General features: G+C 35.0%; 2 protein-coding genes across 2 annotated transcripts in view; both read right to left on the reverse strand.

Moving 5' to 3' along the window:
* Positions 1-867: 867 nt before the first annotated feature.
* Positions 868-2,980, reverse strand: Smp_137440 (hypothetical protein; the record flags this gene model as incomplete). The annotated part of the gene is made up of 2 exons (XM_018790980.1): positions 868-1,073; positions 2,617-2,980. 2 exons carry the CDS (start codon positions 2,978-2,980, stop codon positions 868-870), a joined length of 570 nt encoding a protein of 189 aa, XP_018645772.1.
* Positions 2,981-5,346: 2,366 nt separating this feature from the next.
* Positions 5,347-22,433, reverse strand: part of Smp_137480 (serine esterase, putative) — a gene marked incomplete at its 3' end in the record, with an annotated part of 44,863 nt that continues 27,776 nt past the window's right edge. Inside the window, exons 10-14 of the mRNA XM_018790981.1 lie at positions 18,814-19,228; positions 17,079-17,636; positions 8,975-9,956; positions 6,730-7,090; positions 5,347-5,390 (exon numbers count right to left, since the gene is read on the reverse strand). Of these exons, the coding sequence (XP_018645773.1) occupies positions 5,347-5,390; positions 6,730-7,090; positions 8,975-9,956; positions 17,079-17,636; positions 18,814-19,228 (2,360 nt within the window). The remainder of the gene's footprint in view (positions 5,391-6,729; positions 7,091-8,974; positions 9,957-17,078; positions 17,637-18,813; positions 19,229-22,433) is intronic.

The raw sequence follows: 22,433 nt of genomic DNA on the forward strand, positions 1-22,433 counted from the left end.
ACGCTAGTTGATTTGAAATTCACATTTTGAATTTTAGTTTCTGTCTGCTACCGATAAATTGAATGTTTCATTGTGGATCATCTCACTCATAAAGTAAAAAGTTATGAGTATATTTTCTCTATTTTTAGTGTAAAATTTAAAACATTCAAATAGATGTCTGTATTGTAATTAATAAACCTGATAAGTATATGCTATTATACTATCATCTCATAATTATTTACGTTTGAATATGGTTGAACATCTTATCTCGTCGTTTGTTGATTAGTGCCTTAACTCCAATCATTTCATTGCTTAAAACGATGAAGAAAAGTGATTGATTGAAGTGATACGTCATCACCGTTGGATGCCCACTCAGTGGTCTAGAGGTTAAGCGTTCGCGCGCGAGACCTGTGTTCGAGTCCCGTGTGCGGGATCGTGGATGCGCACTGCTGAGGAGTCCCATACTAGGACGAAACGGCCGTCCAGTGCTTCCAAGTGGTCTAGCTTAGATCGGTTGGTGAATTTAACTGTGAAAATACTATGATCTTCCAAAACCCCATGCTGATAAAAAATTAATTATCAGGTTCATACGATAGAAGGGGGGTTAAAAATTAAACCTGATAGATTAGATATAGTATTTCACTTCATTGGAGGCAATTTAACAATACTCAGTATATAATATATATATATATTTCACAAAGCATACAAAACCGACTTATTCATCATGCATATTTATAATATTACTCAAAATAGAAGACTTACATAACTTTGTAAACAGAAGTTACGTTGAATTGCATAACATTATCATTCTTTTTCAATATAGACAATAATAATAATAACATAGCAAGCGGCAGACTGTATACCATTTCTAAGTACACTCAATTATAATCACCGGAAATATTTAGCACCTGAAACACAAATAAATTTTTCTAAAAATATTTCAGAATCTAACACAGCGATATGAGCAGCACGACCAATTAGTGTATTTGCTGAATTTGTTAAATTATAATGTACATCATAACGTACTACAGTGGTACGGGTTGATTGAATGAAACGTTGTAATAAATTTGTAACCATTTCCATATAAATAATCCCTGTCATATTCAAGAATAAAATATGTAAGAAATATTACTGAACTATTGATATAAAATACTGTAAAATGTTAGAATTTGATAAAATCAAACGAAAAAGTATTAGACAATAACAATTAGCATGGGAATTTGTGGAGATCATAGTCTTTTCACAGTTAAATCCACCAACCGACCTAAGCTAGACCAACTGGAAGCACTGGACGGCCGTTTGGTATTAGTATGGGACTCCTCAGCAGAAGTCCACATATACTTGAAGTAAGAGCTGATGATGTTCACTGGAATGGCAATGAAAGCTGCTCAATCAAATCATATGGCTCAGAGAACTTAACCGCAACAGAGGAATCTAACTGAGCCGCAAACCTTATCCATCACACTCAAGTTCAGTTAGAGTCGATTCAATAATGATGAAAAAAGTAACAATGATAAGTTTATATTAATTTACATCGATATCTGGATGTGAATACAGAAATGACAACAAATAACTTGTATCTAGAATATTTACAATATGAATACTAGTTCTAATTATTTGTGTGTGTTGAAATTCACCAAGGTCAAGTTGAAAAACTACATTTTCCACAGCAAATACAATTTCATTAAGTTAACTTTATATGTTATCTTTTTTACAGATAAAGGTAAGTAATTAATAATTTGACAATACAAATACTAAATCATATAGTTTCACTTGGATGTTAAATAGTAACTAGTCAAAAAGTGTTGAATATATACATGATGATGAGGGCTTGAATATTACAGAGACACAGTACCCGCCTTTAAGATTATCCATACACTCTGCTGACGAGTACCAACTAGTACAAAGAACAAGTGTTGGGATTGCCTCCAACCTGTTAACATTGTAAGGAAAGTCTCGTGAAAGACAATTATGAGTGAGTTAATTAAAGCTGAGGATTTCTGTACTTCCCATCATACGGGTAGATATCACATGGAAGTTATGGTTAATTAATAGTGTTTATAAAAGAGTAATAGATTAATTTTAGTAAGAAAGCGTAATGAAATATCAATTTAACTAACAGTCATGTAAATGCAACTCTAGCGAATCATCATCAAAGCCAGAAAATTGGACTGAAAGTAGGTCTTACCAATGGATGTCACACTAACCTGGAGACTCAGATACAAATCTTTCTGTTTACTCCCTCCCAAAATCTACTGACTCAAAGGTCATTCATTCAAAATCCAGCTATAATCAAATATTAATGTTGAATTATGATTCTTAGTGTTTAACAATAATTAAAGGTGCAAATCGTGATTATCGAAGAAGACCTAATTAATGTCATATTTTTACTACTTTCTCATTCAATGTAAAATGTAAATCTTTAATGTGAATGTATCTAGGTTGCAACTAGGAAAACTTGTACTCTTACATAATGGTGAGGTTACAAACTTAAGAAGAACAATAAAGTTCGAGTCAGTTACCCTGTTGTTCACAAAAAGCAAGGGGTAAACACTTGACGATATTTGTATGGATATCAAAGGGGGGGGGGGTAAACAGAAGAATACATACAGACACATACACTCAAATAAAACTAACCAAGAGTAGAAGAATCTTTAATTGCAGCTTTGCACAATTCAATCCGTGTTGAATGATACGGTACATAACGATCTTGTGGACTTCCAACTAACAGAACATAACGAAATAGATCCAAGCCAGGACTAGTACTTAAACGATACAAATATGTATTACGTAAATCCGGATCATCTCGCATTCTTAATTGTGAAAGACTTTCAGATTTTTTAATTTTTTGCATAACCCATATGCCCATATTAATGAGACCAGATGAATTGTATACTGTGCCTAAATGTGGACCACTTAAAGATAGAAATGTGTGCAATTTAGACAAATATGGTTCCATCCGTGAATTCAATAATGCTGCACGTATTATAATACAACCCATACTATGTCCAATAAAACTGTAAAAAAGAAAAAAACATAACAAAGCAAGAGTCAATCAAAAACGTAAGAATAAGAAAATTAATGGATGTATAAAGACAATTTTCACAAATCGAGTAGTTCAATTAGTAGATTTTAGTCTTGAAATAATCCGCGAGCTGATTAATGATCTAAACAACGTTGATTGAAATACTGTCACTAAGCACACCCAGGAGCTACATAAAAATAAAATACGAATTTCATTGTCTGCATACTCACAAAATGTTTGATGGACGATGAAATACATAAAAACTTCCATGAATAGCTTGAGAAGTATATCTACAATGTGTCAAGGACAAATATAAATAAGATTGAAAGCCTATTGTGCAAATGTTTTGATTCTTGCATTGTTTAGCAAAGATAAACAGTTATTTTCGAAGTATAATGTACTTTAGGTTTTGCGGTGAGCGTTTAACCTTTTATCTGACACTGTGACCCATAGGACGTCGGCCCAGTGGTTTTAATGGTTAAGTGTTCGATACAGAACATGAAGTTTTAGTGTTCGATTCCTAGCGGGGTTGTGGATGAGTAGTGATGAGGGACCCACAGTGGAACCAAATAGTTATCTGATTTCCCTGTGATTTTCTTCGGTACCCTAATGGAGATAGATTTATAACGAATACAACATAACAATTAAACCATATTTCATTAAACCACTTGGAATAAGCTATAATTTTGCCACTTATTTTTATACTAAGGAAGTTTTTAATAGTTGAATTCATGAGTTGATGTAAGCTAGACCGCTATTGAAAACCTGGAAGTATTGGACGGCTGTTTCGTCCTAGTATAAAACTCCCCAGCAGTGCGCATCCACGATCACGAACACGGGATTCGAACCCAAGACCTTCGGTCTCTTAACCTCAAGACCACTGAGCCGGCATCCAACGGTGTTAATGTCTAACCTCAATCAATCCATGATCTTGTGCAACCATTCACCCATTATCTAAGATAGATACCTGTCTCTATTCGACACGCATTGGACTCAACTGGTCACGGCTTTTCACTAGAACTTCAGTCACTAATGAGCACATGATGATTATAATCACAATGGGTTTTTTGAGTATATTGTAGTAATTTTAATAATTGAATTCATGAGTCGATGTAAGCGGCTGTCCAGTGCTTGCAGGTTTTCAATGGTGGTCTAGCTTACATCGACTCATGAATTCAACTATTAAATTTACTACAATTTCCAATTAAACCCCATTTTGATCATATTAAGAATGAACGAGTTATACATACGCCTACTGACATCTATAATTTTGTGTTGATTTTCATCTAATATTATATTAATATGATCATGTCAGTTATCAGTTTAAATAACGAACGGTACTTGTTGTCAGCCATTAAACCTCTGGATGTCTTGATTGGACGTATTAAAGTGTGAGTAGCTGCAGTGCTTATTGGCGTTATGATGAATACAGAATATATTTTACAGTTGGATTTCAGTTGATAGGTTGTAGGTTCAAACCTTGCTTTATTAAAAAATTTAGTCAGTTGGAGAGTATCATTAGCTTTCATAATAAAAGCATAGATCATAGGTTTGTTATTGTATTTTAATCTTACAAATTTTGATGTTCTTTCCTTCGGAAGATTTACACAGTTTAGGAGTTTTCAGAGATTTTAATCAAATTAAAGATAGTTATTTTGATTCATCACTAAGATGTAGCCATTGTGATAATTGGCTAATACTTTGGTGATAATTAGATTTCATCGATCAAATTGCAAGGAGTAGCGACTATTAATCTAAGTGGCTTTATATGATGTAGATTGTCTTTCGATTCCCTTTAGATGGCTAACATTTAGTTTCTAGATATCTTTTACCATGAACTAAAAATTTGTTAAAATACCGCTGGAAGCTAGTGAACAGCCTTTCATTATAAACCGTATAGAACTAAATATTTTGCAACAATTATGCTGGTAAGTTAAGAAGTAATTAATTATGAATGTAGCCCTTATTACAGATTAACGTTAGCAAGTAAGTCATTGAAAACAAGAGAGGATTGGAAAACTGTTCCATTATCAGTATTATCCACCTATGCTTCATTTACAGATCGAGTAGAAATGATATTCAACTATGTAATCATATGAATAAATACGTTGAACACATTGAATAGGGCTTGTTCAATTGTTCATTATTCAATATGAAATATTGGGAATGTAAACTAAACAAAATAAGAAGTATTTACCTAATTCGCTTTGGTTTTTCATCCATTTCATCGATATAATTTGCAATTTCATTAACTAATTTCTCACTCATCATATCAAAACCACCGAATGTATCGTCTTGATTACACTCTGACATAAGGAAATGTAAATTACAATCTGGTAAAGCTAATTGAAGATAAACACGTACAAGACGTAAATCACATGAATTACCTGATAAGCAAGGAAAAAGAAAAAAACAATGATAAACGTTTGTGACACTAAAACATTATTTTCCATAAAACATTTAATTTAACTCAAGAATCCATAAAAACGGGTTCACTATATATATTCCTTTTACCATAAACATTCGATTAACCCATTAGTTTTTGTTGTATGATTTATTATTTTTAGTCTGTTGACAGTTTTATTACTCACAGTCATCTTTTGGCTTGATTTTGTGTAATTATTACTTTTCATTTTGTGGTGTGAAGTGGTCTGGTCTGTTTGTACATAAACTGCGTATGTTTGAAATATAAAAAACAATCTTGAACTGGTGATCATTGGTCTTGTGTTCTTCCTCTTCATTCGGGGCTGGTTAGTATTGGGTCAACCGTCGTCAAGCATAGGGCATCAATCTTGTCGTCCTTGTAGCGTATTGATAACTTAAGGTCGTCCATGCGTATAGAACGTTGTTAGTGTAAAAACAGTTCACTCTGAATTCAGTACATGAATGAAATAAATTGAAGACTGAATTGAATTCTCCTATAATTCATCAAGTCGTTAAGAAGTTGTTTTCACAGATGAATTGTTAAAACTATTGTATTAACGTTTATTAATAGATAATTAGTTTCCAGGTTTTCCATGGTGGTCTAGCTTCAATTGACTCATGATCTCGACTATTGAAATTACTATAATATCCACAAAACCCTTCTGATATTATTCAACATATGCTCACTAATGACTGACTTCAAGAGGTATTTCCTGGAGTTCTAGTGAGAAGCAGTGACCAGTGGAGTTCAACCAGGTCTGTTGTCAGATATCAACTCACTGATGACAATGGTGGATATGTCACTCAATTTCGTGGATCGGTTAAAGTTAGACGTTAACACTGTTGGATGCCGGTTCAGTGGTCTAGAGGTTAAGCGCTCGTGCGCCGGACTGAGAGGTCGTGGATGAGCACTGCTGAGGAGTCTCACAATAGGACGAAACGGCTATCCAGTGCTTCCAGGTTTTCCGTGGTGGTCTAGCTTCAATTGACTCATGATCCCAACTATTGGAAATAATTCGTTTAACCAAATCCAATATTTTGTTAACAGTAAACCAAGCAATGGATTAAGCAATAACGAATGATATTTTTAAAACTAATGATTGTCTTTCTCATTGAAATCGATCTAAGAAGTAACTAGTAGGTTGAGCGAACATAGATACTTATAATCATTTATAAACCTATAACGAAAGATATCCGAATCACCATTAATAAAACGGAATATATATATGTTGTGATACAATTTTGGTTCGTATACCATTTACTCAAAAATTACAGTTCTATAATAAACAGTGTAAACTTACCATCTAGACCATGAACACAAACTATAAGATGTACATCACCACTGAATACAGGTGCTTCTGAAAAATATGGATATGGTGCAGCAAGTGTAGCGAAATCACTATAAACATAACCTTGAAAATGTGGTGCGATTTGTCGTTTAACATGTTCTTTCAAACGTAAAAATTCTATTACACCAGGTGATAATATATCAACAAGTGAGTGAGTTTTTTTAATATTTAAATGGATACCATTTAATGTATTTCGATTATTATCATTTTGTTCTTTGGATGATAACGAAGATGTATAAGTTAAAGATTTCGTTTTTTGAATTTGTTTTTGATTAGTAAGTGAATGTGTTGAAAGTTCGCAACTCTTAGAAGTCTACAGTAAGAAAAACGAAAATTTAAAAGAATTATGTAGGAATGTCCAGGATAGTATTATGAATATTGAATAATATAGTACATTGAAGACGCAGTTTTGACTTAATGGGATCACTATGTATTTAACGAATTTGAGCTTTAATAAGTGTGACTTACTGCAACTGAAATATCAGGTATAAATTTATAACACCAGTACTAAAATACATACTTTGTGTGATGATTTCAGATTCTGCGCAGGTGCCTTAACGTAGTAGTTTAGCCTATTATAGTGACCTGGTTGAACCATGTTGGCTGGAATACTTGATTTTTAGGTCCTACTATATTAGGGCAGGTCAGTTGGAGAACGGTTAGGTTAAAAGAAGAGAATTGTGACAACGGTTAAGTATTTGCTTTAAGCAACCAGCGTTTCCGTCTTCCCACAACGAAAGGAGAGGATCAGAGAAGACCAACCTTTAAAAAATACACCTCAGTTTACTTCAAGGGTTTCCATCGCCAGAGATGAGACCCTAAAAGTACAGAGTTATCTCATCTGAAATTAGTCAGGATAGGGTCGTGTATAAACGGCCTGCGCAATGCGTTCACGATTCCAAGTTTTCTAAATCACTTTAATTCCAGATTCACTTTCATTTATTTTAACAGCTCAAACTAATTTTTTCATGTAGGATAGCACCAGTTATCTTGTGAATGGGCAATGAATCTGATTCGCTATTCAATATATTACTAAGTTTCTTAAAGAGACTTTCGTGAACAACTTGCTTCAAACAACGTGTTTTTGTACCAAGTCTAATTGTCTATTGGATTCTCTGAGTACATTTTTCTAGATTGTACGGTATCAAACTACCTTTCTTAAGTAGCAAATTAGTAAAGATTCCCAAAAGACCTTAAAGTGATAGGTAAATGAACTTCTTTTGTACACCGGGATTAAGCAACCGATCTTCTCGTTTATGAGTCAACGGAAGTGTGATTTATAGTCAAGCTATTTCACTGAAGTAAAAGAGACAGCTAAGTGTAAACTTTTAAAATGACTTAGTATGCTTCCCAAATTTTGTATAAAAATATAACGACGTATAAGAGTCAGACCTCATTTAGATTCGATTAAAAATAATATAAATTGGATAATCAGTAAACATAATAGCGTAATTTCTTATATATTGCACTGGGGGCAAGATTGTCATCCAATAACTAATTACAGATAAAAATGGATAGAAAATACAGAACCTAAGAGGCATAAGGTGGAATTCTTGTTATTTACCATACATGATGAATCAGTCAACTACTTCAAACGATTGATAAATAACACAAATATAAAATATGTATCATATGATTTGATCGGTTGTGAGCACTACAGAAGGACATGATATTTATCTACTATTAATAAACGATTAACTAGAGATTAAAAGTATAACATAATGATGAAATAGGTTAGTAATAGTGACAAGAGTTCGAGTCCCATGGAAGCATGGATTACTCCACAGCATTGCGGATATGAGGACTAACACTGAAACCTGGATCCAGAGAGCTTCCACTTGATTGCCTTTAATAATTTAACATCACAAAGTTGAAATATATATATATATATATATATATATATATATATATATATATATATATAGTGACTTGATGGACAGAATCCAGTGCTTCCAGGTTTCCAATGGTGATCTAAAATCGATCGATTCATGAGCTCAATCAAAAACTTAACAATCTCCACAACCCCATACAGAGTAATAATAGTTAATCTGAAAAAAGTTTTTAAGCGAATTAACAATTAACTAATAAATACAGAGTAAAACAAAGAAAAAAATACAAGAAAACGATGATTGATTTGCAGTGAGCTAATTAGTTATTTTATGAAATGAAAACAAATGAACGTTTGCAAAATACTTACAGCATAGTTGATAGTTGTAGCTTTTTTAGGTAGTACATCATCACAACTGTCCAAATCGATGGTGTTCAACATTTCTATAACACTAAGTTTCGGTGAATTTTTATTTGATAATTCTTCATCACTACTTAATAAATTGGAAACCTGATAACCGCATTCTTTCAATCGGTTATCGTGTACCGATGATATTAATAATGCTGATGATGATTCTGCAGGTAATGATGGTAAACATTTATTACAATGTAATGATGAATGTGAAGAATCAGAATTAGTAGATAAACGTTGTTTATTATTACAGTTGTCAATAGTTGCTTGAGTTGTACTAACAGGACCATTCAGATGATTTACTTTTCTTCCTTGATCATACTGACAAGATGTTATACTTGTGGAAAAGTCATGTAATTCAGTAATAATTTGTTGATTTAATCTATTCGCTTGATTATTTCCAATAGTTAGCGATTTCGGTCGCTGGTATTTACCATTGTTATTATAATTACTATTATCATTACTATCGTAAATATAATTGTTACCGTTATTATGATTGTGAGTAGTGATGGTGGACCGCCTTTTATCATTACCACCAGTATAAGTTGTACTCACTAAATGACCTTTACACGTTTTTAAACTATTTGCCTGTTGTCTATAATGATTACGACCACCAGTAGTATTCCGTTGATTAGGCCAACAATGTGATAGAAAACTATAACCATTCATACTCTGTTGTTGCATACCATCCACCAAGTCAATATTAGAAAATGATGATGTCAGCCAAGATGGTTTATTCAAAATGAATTCTTCATTGGTTGATAAAATGGTACTTGATTTAGTTAAACGTTTCTTTGATTCGAACGAAGAATTAGGAATAGATGCATTTGAAATCATTGTAAAAGAATCATTTATTGACAATGGGTGATAATTTGTGGTTTTAAATTCATTTTCTAATATACCAAGGCGTAAATCTGAACAACTGCTCAAATAGGCCAAACTAAAAACAAGCAAACAATAAAAAAAACACATCAATAAACTGAACAAACGACATAAATTTATCGAAATAAAGCTTAATGATAATAATGCCAGTTTGAAGACTACTTATACGCCCTAAATTTATTTAATCTAAGAAAAACAAATAGATAAAAATGAACAAAGATTTATAAGCTTAAATTTAATAACACTAATGACTGACATGAAAAGATGAACAGAATTATGCTTTGTAGAGTATAAATGATAAATTACACAGACAGAGTATATTATGTATGCCGTAAATAAACATTAGGAGAAACTGAAACGATATTGATTGTAGTCAAGTATGAAACTTATCTATTTTGCTGTGTTGTTTTGTCACTAACGTCATACGATATACAATAACTTGGTTGTTTAGATGAGTTCAATGTCCTTATTGAATAATTATTAAGTGACTAGATTATATTTATATATTCATATGTCTTTTATCATAAGCATTAATTTGACCTATTGATTACTATTATACAATTTATTATTCTTATCGTATTTCTAATCTATTAGTTACAGTCTTTCAAACTTACAGCCACTTTTAGATTGATCTGGCACAATTGTTATTTTTTAAATTTATGGTGTGATACTGTCTGGTTTGCTTGTATATAAACTATGTATGTCCGAAATATATCAATCATACAGTGGATGCTGAGATTGTGTTTTGGACTCAAACGGACAGGGCTAGGCGCGAAGAACCAATAATGACTCAGAGTTGACTCTAGGCTGCTAGTGCTGGTTGGCGTGCCATTGGTTTAGAACAGGGACAAGGTCATAGAAGTTGGTATTCTGATTGGTGATTTTGTCAACTGATATTTGGTAGGGCATAGGACATAACAGAAGCTTTAATTGTAATAGTAGTTCACAATGTAAAGTAATTTAGTCATTTTTTATGAAGACTTCTGGATCGGTCATATTGATGCTTTACAAAATTATTGATTAACATTATGGGATTAGGGAGGTTGTTGAATTTTATTGAGATCATGAATCGATCTCAGTTAGGTAACTATTGAAAATCTAGAAGTAACTACTTCATCCTAGAAGTAATGATTCGTTACTTCGTAATTTCGAATTGAACCCAGGACCTTCGATTTCAAGGGAGGACCCATAACCTTTAAACCACTGGGCTGGGGTAAAATAATGCAAAATTCTAACTTCAATCATTTCACCATACTAGGAGCTGTTTTAAGTTTAGATATCACAGAGTATTAATAGAAGGAGTAGCATAAAAAATACTAATCACAGACACTATGATTCGGGGAGAAAACATGAATTCGTGGGACAAAGAAATGAAAGATAGTTTTCAAACTCAGGATCCAGGGGAAGACAATGAGTCGATGCATCAGCGTCATTGTGATCAACGATGTCTACGATTATATACTGTTAAGCTACGAATATCCTCAATCTTTAAGAGCCATGTTTTATAGTCATACAGTAAGGCGTAATCACTGCTGCGTAGGATTTTCATCCTTTAGTTGGTAGACAGATTATAATAAATGCGACACAATGTGAGAAAAGCTAACTTAGAGTTTGGGATCTCTGCCGAGATTTCGTCGGATGCTAACACATCACGGTTGATGAAACTTTCATATGTAATTTCCGGAAAATCTATTTTTGGTAAGCTGGAGTATGAGTACATTATTCACTGGTATAACATCAAACAATCGTATCATCCTACTACAGTATAAACAGCAACCAACCTCACAAAACATAAAATATTGAATTTCGACTTAATGGTACTATAGTTGTAAAATTCAACGATTTTCAGTTCTATTCTACTTCATTATCAAACAAATAGTTATGAATTATCAGAAAAATCAGTCCAATGTGCTCTTTTTTATAGCTCCTATGATCTCACTCAATTGATCGAATGGATTATTTAAAAGACAATCCATAATGGGATAATGCAACCAGAGTTGATAAAATTTCTTGTATTAAGCTGTTGGATTATTTTACATTCTGTTTTTTACAAGTTACATCATATTCTTAGATGAATTTAGAGAGCATCGACAAATTACGAAAATTGGTTTAATTGAACATTCACTTTTTTAGTCGCTAAGATTAAGTTTTTAACCAGTGTAAACGCATTCAGTAATGGTGAAAATTTTTCAAAATTAACATATTGTATTATAAACAACTAAATTAATTAAAGAAAATAAATAAGAAAATGGAATGAACTTACTCTGCAGTATAAGTTTTTAATTGACTACAGTACGATTTTCTAAGATACAAAAAACAACAGAAGTAAAGTATGATTAGGGATAATAACATGTAAACATACCATCATAGTGCATACTAGAGAAACTACTACAAATCCGCTCTCCATCTGCCGCTTCGAAAAGCTTGTTTTACGCGCGTTTATTCCGTGACCCTGTGGCATCTTCGTCTAGTATTGCTAGCGTTGGTGTCGCACTAAGCGCTAGAGGTGAGGTAGCACTAATCGATTGAATACCCATTAACAGTTGGTTATGAGCTGTTAGATTAGAAAGTTCCATCAAAGTAAAAAGAAATCGGTGTGAGAAACGATGTCTTTCCGTCATCTCCGCCTATGCTTCGACAGACTGCAGCTCGGATGAATTTTACCACCAGTTAACTGATCTTCTTCAGAAAGTGCGTAGTACTGACCGAAGACTTGAATGCTCAGGTCGGGCGTCTAGGCACAGAAGAGAGTCGTTTAGGTGGCTGATGGGGACTTGTTGGTCTCAGAACAGATAACGGGGACCGTCTACTGCAACTGTGCAGAGACCACAACCTGTTTCTGGCTAGCACTAGCTTCCGGCACAGTCATTGCCGATGTGCCACCTGGCGTCCTCCCTCTGCATCTCAAGCCTGGACTCAGATTGATCACAACGCAATCAACTACCGCTGGCGTGGTTGTGTACAAGACTGCCGCTCCTTTTGGAGTACTATTTGGACTCTGATCATGTCCTGGTCTGTGCCAATCTTACCTTACTTTTCAGTGGCCAACGAATTGATTTTCATCAACGGATTGACGTCAGTAAATTGATTGCAAGTAAATATCTAACCGAGCTAGATTCAAGTCTAGCTAACATCCCACCGAAAAGTACAGATGAGCATTGGTTGCAACTGCATGACGCCATGAAAATGGCGAGTAAAGTCTCTTGCGGCTTCGCGAAGCGTCCCGCTTATAAGCACTGGGTTTCTTCAGGCTCCTTACAACTCATCAAGACCCGTTGGTCTACTCCGAGTGAACGTGAGTTTGACCACAAACCAAGGCTGTTACGTAATGAAATTGGACAAAGCTCGCATGAGGACCGAGAAGCCTGATGATCGGAGCGTGCTAGTGAGCTGGAAGCAGCAGCTGCATCTGGTAACTGCCGGAAGCTCTTCCAACTCATCCGAGCCACTGGCAGCAAGAAGTCTGGTGTGAGCGAAACAATCTATGAAGATGACGGGATGCCAATCACTAGCATCTATCGACGTTTCGGATGATAGACAGTTCAACTAGTCTACTGCCCCGGTAACATCGATCAAATTGTCTTATCCTCCACGGCCGGTGACGACCGATCCACCAAATGAGGCGGAAGTCCTCAACGAACTCCAACTCTCGAAACGCTACAAATCACCGGACCAAGATGACCTAACTCCGAACCTCTTTAGAGATGGTGGTAACTTTCTGGTTAAGGAACTGACTACGTCGTTTACAAAGGTCTGGGAGTTAGAGAGTGTCACAACATCATGGAATGAGTCGATAGTTGTCCCTATCTTAAAAAGGGTTCATGTCGTTTCTACATAAACCATCATCTACTTCCGATTGCGTCCAAACTATTGGCTTCTGTCATACTTCGTAGATTGTTCAAAACCCGAGAAAGATTGGCTGGCGGGGAGCAGGTTGGTTTTCGTTCTGGTCGAGGATGTATTGATCATATCATCAACCTCCTCCAAATGTTAGAACACTGTCGTACTTATCGCAGGCCAACAACTGTAGTGTTTCTTGATATCAGGGCTGCCTTCGATTCGTTGGACAGAACTGTTTTCTGGGATTGTCTATTGAGGAAGGGTGTGCCTGAGAATTTTATTAACTTAAAGGCCCTATGTACAAACACCTCAAGCAGAGTGAGGGCATACAACCACCTCTCCACATTGTTCCATTCAAGCAGTAGGGTTAGACAGGGTTTCCTAATCTCACCATTCCTTTTCAACTTTGCCATCGATGACCTTCTGGAAACAGCTCTGATGGATGCAGGTAATGATGATGTGGGTCTGTTGTCTGGAGAAAGACTTCTCGACCTTGAGTATGCGGATGATATTATCTTACTGTACGATAATACCCAAGCCATGCAATCCACACTTAATCAGTTGGCAATTAGTGTCCGTAGGTATGGTATTTGATTTGCACCTTCCAAGTGCAATGTACTTTTACAACACTGGCAGGACCCTAATACTGCACTTACCCTGGGTAGTGAAAAGATTGAAGTAGTCGAGAAGTTCATGTGTCTGGGTAACTGCATAAGTGCTGATGGTGGCGTGGGTGATAAGACCAATTCATGTATAGTGAAACCCAGAGCAGCTTATGCCAATCTGGGCCATCTATGGAGCCTTCGTAATATTAGTCTTGCTGTAAAAGGTCAGATCTACAGCACGTCGATGACAGCAGTTTTGCTCTATGATTGTGAGACCTGACCTCAGAGTTAAACGTGTTAAAAGACGACTCTATTTGATCATTGTTGTCTCTGAAGGATTGCTGACATCCAGTGGCAAAACCGTGTTAGCAATGCAGAGGTTTCGGTATCGTGTGTTCAGACAGAGCGACAATAATTCAGTTGGTGTCATTGTCTTGAAACATCGACTTCGGTGGCTTGGAAATGTCCTACGAATGTCGTCCGAGAGAACCTCGCGTCATTCACTATTTGCCGACACTGAAACTGATTGAAAAAAGGGAAAGGTGGTCAGTGTATGACATGGTGTCGTGGTATGAGAGAAAGCTGCACAGAAATGGCTTTTGTTAATCTCTCACGAATCCCTGGTTGGGGTCCTAGAGATGGTGCAACAAAGTGGCTAGAGACGTTATCAGATATGGCTCAGAATAGAAATCAGTGGCATTCCTACTGTAATATTCTTTTACTTTCCTCGTAAAAAGTGGCCGTAACTTCCTTGACTGAAAGAATTCTTTCTGGTTGTACCTTTGCTAACTGAACTCCTTCTCCCATTATTATTACTTCACTATTATGCACTAATTTCTGCTCGTTATTGTTCAACTTTTTCTTATACGCACCTTACATTCTTTATCTCTTTTTATTCTTATTGTTATTGTGTGATACATATGTATCTGGTGCCACTTTGTATCAATATTTACGTGTTCAAATAAGTAATAATATATAAATATACTAGGGAATAAAAGAAACTTGAAGAAAACATTATTTCTGATATGAATAACATTTCTTGTGGGTAGTATTAGTCACAGATTGATTTCAGTTACGTTACCACTAGAAATAAGATGACATCGGACATATGCGTTATTCTAGTATGGAACTCTTTAACAGTCGGCCCATTACTCAAACTTAAATTGAACTCAAGATCTTTAGGACTCGTAGCGAATGATTAGCAATTAGAATTAGTCGGTTGGTGTCTGATGGTATGATTTCAACTCCAATCAGTCTTGCGGCATAGTGCAACGATCATCTCATCCAACTGTTTCCCCCAAGACATGTTTGGACTTCATTAGTCATGACTTCTCGATGGAACTATGAGATTTTTGAGGTAAATTACTGGTAAATTGAAGACATTTTGTAGAAATACTGGTTTATTTGAAAGCACTTTATGATTTCATTCTTCTCAGAGTGTATAACGTTGGGCAACATTTTATTTTTAATGGTTGTTTGACGTTAAACGGCACTTTTAATACTGATATTTTGAGGAAATTGGTCAGTGGATGTACAGAGCACACAATTTTCAACCAATCGGTTGCGGATTGCAACTACACTATTCCACTTCACGTGATTGAAGGTAGTCAGTAGGATATCTTGAACTTCCGTCTTGAGATAATCTTGAACAAATCTATCTCCAAAAGTACTGAGCCACCTCTAAGTAAGAGCATCTTGATAAAGAACAAAATGATGAATTGGTGAGGGGGGAGAGACAGTAAAGATTAATAATTGATTTTGGAGATTTACGGATAATAACCGATTAACTGTGAATAGATAAAGTCAAGAGATTTACTAGCGAATCAATTATCATATCGAAAATGTATGCATCAACACTGAGACGCAGATGCATCCAGCTGATAAATCCCACAAAAGACGAAATCCATTTCGTAGAGTCCTTGAGCTAGCTACAATTCTTCTACTTCGAAAAGAAATTGTGACAAAATGGATATTTTTCATTTATTTGAATGTATAAATATTGGTACAAAAGGGCACCGAACACATATGTGCCACACAAATCATTTCATTTGTGTGAGAGCTGAGATACTGCCCGTGCGACCAAACCGAAGCAGGTGGTTTTATTAAGGGGCTACATACCGATCCTTTGATCTAGACTTCTAATCCACAAAAAAGTGAAGCAACGTCAGGAGATGCAGTCCCATAGTAACCGGTGACTAACAAACGGTTCATACTCCATTCGCTCTCTCAGGACTCTGGAGCCCATATGCACCATTGGTTTGGAATCAGGGTTTTCCAACTTCCCTAGGTGGATCCTCTATGTCCAGTCACCCGGTTAAAGAGTCGGACATTTGTTTTTCGTTCTTTCATTTTCGTAAACAACATCCCCACATCAAGAAGGCAGTGAGTAGGACTTCCTAGACAGTGGCTGTAAACGAGTGGCCATGTGAGAGCATTTTGAGAGGGCGAGAGGACTCTTCCCACCCTCGGTTGTACCGGGGAATTCGGGAGCAAAATGGTTACATTGGGGGGCAATTCACACAGGATGAATTAATGCCAACAAGGACTGGTCGAAATGCAGTCATAAATATTAATTACGAGGAAAACGGACTTCTGAATAATAATAATAATGATCATATTAATAGTAATAAGAATGATATAAACAAGGTATTTAAATGTTTCAAAACAGAGTTGTTAGTGAATTTTTTTGACATAAGGTGTTCGTGAAGTAATGTATGAATATGAAATCAACATACCTAGCAGCAAGCATATGATTTCTTTTAAGATTTCGCACTTTTACTCGCCTTCGAGATTTACTCCAAGAAAATTGATCTACTGATGAAATATTTGTAAGACATCCTTCTGAAACTACTCTTGGAATTATACATGAAAGTGGAATATTCGGTAGGGAAACAGAACTGCTACCAATATTAGTTTTGTAAAGATGATTACACGGCAATAGGGAATCTGTTTCGTCAGATATGTGTTCAGATGGTACACATCCACCGGGTGGTTTTGTTGGAGGTATTTTTAAAGTGCCTAATGCAATAACTTCATGAGATTTAATATGATTGGACAACTTTGAGTTGGTGTAATTTGTAGATGACGTAAATGAAGTTGAATTTAAAATATTGTTGTCTTTATTGTTTGTTGAACATTGCAACAATGGTGTATCGTTCAGTTCGCTTGAAATATTCAACATAGATAAAGATGTAGATTTTGATGAACTATTATTTATATTGATCGTTTCTAAATTGGTACTTTTTATTTGAGGTGATTTAAGTGATAAATTGTAAAGGGAACGAGAACGCATGCTAAAAAATCAAAATAAATAAGGTTAGTGTCATGAGTTTGCTGAGATTGTTGAGTTGTATAGTATACATCACTAACTGACCTGAGTCAGAAAATCAGTAAAAAAGTAGCTATTTAGTTCTAGTGTAAGACACCCCAAAATGTTTATGTACGACTCCTCGTGAGGGATGCGACCAAAAAATTTCCGGTCTCACTATAATGGGAAGTAGTAACCAGTAGTTTCTAACTATGCCGAATGAGAGGTAATTTACCCGAGAATGTTGGTGAAAGCTAGGTGAGTAATATCGTGAATTGAAGCTAGAAATGTAAACTATTGGATGCTTACTGAGTAGTCTAAAGGTTAATTGCATAGTGGAACTGAACGGCAGTTCAATACTATCTGGTTTTCGGTGGTTGTTTATTGAAATTCAGTTGTTCTTGAATGTAAACTATGAAAATAAATAAAATGTGTTTGTGGTATGGCATATAATTTGGGGATTGATAATCTCACAACAATATAAATCCCGCAATACATAAGCTTCTTTAACACAGGAAATATTCAATGTGTATTAGGATCAAAATATAACGACAAACTGTACTCATTTATATGGGAATAAGTGTGAACGAAAGTTTAGAAAATAAATTACAACTCTCCTTGACGTGGTTATTGATGTCATATTTGTCTAATCCTTTTGTGGTGATAGAAGTGTATTGTGACCATTAATTTAAGTGACTAGACATGACGTGGATTATATCGATATCCTAGGTGATTGGAGATTGTTGAGAGCAAACAATAGACTTAGGTCTTATTCCAGTTGGTACTTGGCAACAATGAGTATGTGCGATTTCTCAGAAGGTAATACCTTTAGTCTAAGTGATTCGTTAAATAACCTACAATAATGGGATTCCCAAATTGATATATTATTTCCATTAAGTAGACAAATCTCAACGTTAAAAATGAAAGTAGACAGAATGGTTGATCAACGAACTGACTGTGTCTTAATAGTTCTATTCTCGAATGGATATCAGTCAACAATTACAGAAAGAAGAGCTAGAAATTTTCTAAGAACTTGATAGGAACACTGAAAATAATTATCACTTTTAGTATAGAAAATCATTAAAACAAATATCAAATTTTACATTTCAATCTGATGTAATAGTTCATGAATAAAATAACAAACAAAACATTATTCTACTTACTCTCGAATAGCCAATCCACCGATAGGACGTAGGCCAATAGAAGAATATGAACAATGATTTATATCGGAATCAATATTTAAAGAGGATTCAGTCAATCTACGACGATTGTCAGATAAACCAGAATATTGATTCATTGTAACGTTGTCCTCTACTGGTTGAATAGAACGATAACCAACTAATTTAACATTTGAGTTATTATTATTTAAATGTGATAAAACATTAGGTCCACGTGACTTGTCAAAATAATGAAATTTCCGACTATGGTTACTAGGTAAGTGAAATCTGCGTTTAGATTGTCCATTAACTAAGAGTTGTGGGGTTGTGACATTGTTAACTGTAGCAAGAAATGGTTTAAAAATTGGTCTAGTTGTTACATGAATTTGCTGTAATGATGTTGATGGTGTCAAGAGATCAGGACTTGAATGAGAAAAATTTTGAAGTTGATAGTTTGAAGGATGGTTTGATGAAGTTGATGGATATATATAGTTTGATATAGGTGTAGATTCTTTTTTATTAACTGTAAATAAGAAGTGTAAAGTGAATTATTTTGTTAGTACAGATTAAATGTCCCTATAGACATGCATTAGTTCTGATGTAGATGTAGAAAAAGTAATTTAGTTTACTATGAGGAGGCATGCAAAATTTGCGATGCTTATAACATGATCGGTTTTTTTAAGTATATGATCAGGTGGCCTACTAATCAGGTTGAATTTTTATGTGGCCAACAGACATTTTTCATTCTAACAGACAATTATGATTCCATTTTTTATAGTGTACACATCTATGTGACCTGCTTACGAATTTTTATATATGTATAATTTTATATATACGTGATTGCAGATATGTTTCCAAGACCACCGAATAGTATCAGTCCCGTCGATTGCATTCGTTTCTATAATCTATATAATTCATAGCTATTTAATTCAGTTTAATTTATATCCGATTAAATCAGGTTATTGTTAATTCCATTTAAATGGCAGTACAGTTGAATCAATATTTATTTGTTCTGATTAAAATAGGAAAACTTGTTAGGTAACTCGAATACAATTCTTATTCATGTCTAATCCAGGCTTATTATAATTGAATTCATGACAGCACTTTCAAGGCGTCTATTTGGTTTGTAGAATGCCCATTTAATACTATCCCAACTCATATTTCTCTCCTACTAATCATACGTTCACCGTTATTATTGAAGTACATATGTAATCAATAGTTTAAATTCATTATCGCAGCGGGGGTGTTGTTTACGAAAATGAAAGAACGAAAAACAAATGTCCGACTCTTTTAACCGGGTGACTGGACATAGAGGATCCACCTAGGGAAGTTGGAAAACCCTGATTCCAAACCAATGGTGCATATGGGCTCCAGAGTCCTGAGAGAGCGAATGGAGTATGAACCGTTTGTTAGTCACCGGTTACTATGGGACTGCATCTCCTGACGTTGCTTCACTTTTTTGTGGATTAGAAGTCTAGATCAAAGGATCGGTATGTAGCCCCTTAATAAAACCACCTGCTTCGGTTTGGTCGCACGGGCAGTATCTCAGCTCTCACACAAATGAAATGATTTGTATGGTGCATATATATTTGGTTCCTCCTTATACCAATGTTAGTGTTTGAAAATATAGTAAATAATAATCATGAATATAAAAAAAATTTGTCATGAGAAAACACAGAAGTCAATTTATTCGAAAATTGTTTGATCTAAAGTGATACGGTACATTTAAAAAAGAACAATAGTATTCATTTAAGTTGAGTTACGATGATCATATTTATTTGAGTTGATTAATTAACACTGTATTTCTGGTAAGAGTTTGAAATCTGTAAAGTTAAGGCGATGGTCAACCTTAGCTAACAGCAGTAATTTATTCTAGTCATAACCGATGACAATGAAAGGATGAGATTAATGTGTAATGGTTCACTCTATTCTACATTATGGTTGTAAAAAATGGCGTTTATAAAGAGAAAATGTTTGTAGGTTACTATCATTCGATTATAGATATCTTCGACGAATCGCTCGTATGTTTTGGGGTAATCAAGTCAGAACTTCTAAGGAGAATAATTTTCGAGTTCCAATCAACGGGTAGCTGATTGAATTTATTTATTCATTTAAACACATAAACGTTGGTACAAATGAACAACAAATTATATATGCGTCTAATTCATGTGTTGGCTGGGATATTCTTAGGGTAACCAAACCAAAGCAGGCAGTCGGTTTTTTTAGGGGGCCACATCCTGAACTTTTGACCCGAACGTTCAACCTACAGGGAAGTGAAGCAACGTTAGGAGATACGAGCTCATGGTAGCCGGTGGCTAACAATGGGTTCATAAGCCGTTTGTTCCCCTAGGAATCTGGAGCCCATGTGCTAAATTTGTTTGGAATTGCGGTTAACTGACTCCCTCAGGTGGATCCTCCATACCTACCAACTTGGTTTAGGCACCGGATATCTGCTTAATGTCCTCTCAATTCCGTAAACAACACCCTCACCACGAGAAGGAGGTGGGTAGAGCTTCTCTGTTAGTGGCTATGTACGCGTGGTCGTGTGAAAGCATTTCGAGAGAAAGAGCTGACTCTCCCCACCCCGGTCGTACCAGGGCATTTGGGTAGGATGAATCTAATTTTGAATAACTCTGTTGAATGCTATTTCAGACACTTGTAGATTTTAAGGGATATACAAAACGTACCAACCAATAATGCTATTGTTTTATTCTTACACCCCTTGTTTTTATTGACATCCCGGTTTCATACATTTTTTGCATAACTAGACGAAATACCTGATGTAAAAGTGGGATAAAAAGAATAAGGACATTTACAATAGAAGCAAAATGGTTACTCATGTGGAAATCAATTGAAAGGTTAGTTATAAACTTGTAATATCCTTACACACGTGCAGCTAAAAAAAAACACACTTTTATAGAAAAATTAAGAAAAGTATAGACCAATATTTAGTACTGTAGAATACTTGGTATAGAAGAGGTAGAGTCTAAGTGTAGTCTCTGTAAAGTAAAGTGGAAATGATAGAAGTGCATAAAAAAGTTATTGTATCTCCTTAAACTGTTTAGTAGACAAATTACATGTGTGGGTCAGGGATGTTACTTAACTGTCTAACAGGAGGTAGGTAAAGTGTAGTTTAATTGTGTTAGTGAATGATAGAAACTCAAGTGGTAGAACCATTATGCCAACGTTACAGTAATTTTTAAAATGATTTTAAGGTAACAGGAAGTTTATTGTTTTTCTTATAATGAAACAGAAAACAATCTTTTCATCAAATCCTAACAGTCTAAAACGATTACAATAAATGAAGTGAGAAACAATTGACGAATTATAGTACGGGCATTGAATGAAATTGTAAATATGAGATACCAGAAGCTAACTCATTGCTTAAAAGATAAATGCGATTGTCTCGAGGAATGTAAGTTTTTGTTTCAATTTCTGGAGGGATAGTGTGTGTGTACGGGTATTAAATCTATTTCTTCGAGGTAGCACGAAAGATAGGCAGGAACCTTTTTTAATATCTCTTTAGTTAGTTTAGAACAAAAACGAAACAAATATTTAATATTCCTTAATTTCCAATTTAATTCCGTCTGTAGCTCTTCTTCAGTTACTGCCGGTCCCAAGACCAC

This window comes from Schistosoma mansoni (genome assembly GCF_000237925.1).
Source record: "Schistosoma mansoni, WGS project CABG00000000 data, chromosome W unplaced supercontig 0115, strain Puerto Rico, whole genome shotgun sequence".
Classification (NCBI taxonomy): domain Eukaryota; kingdom Metazoa; phylum Platyhelminthes; class Trematoda; order Strigeidida; family Schistosomatidae; genus Schistosoma; species Schistosoma mansoni.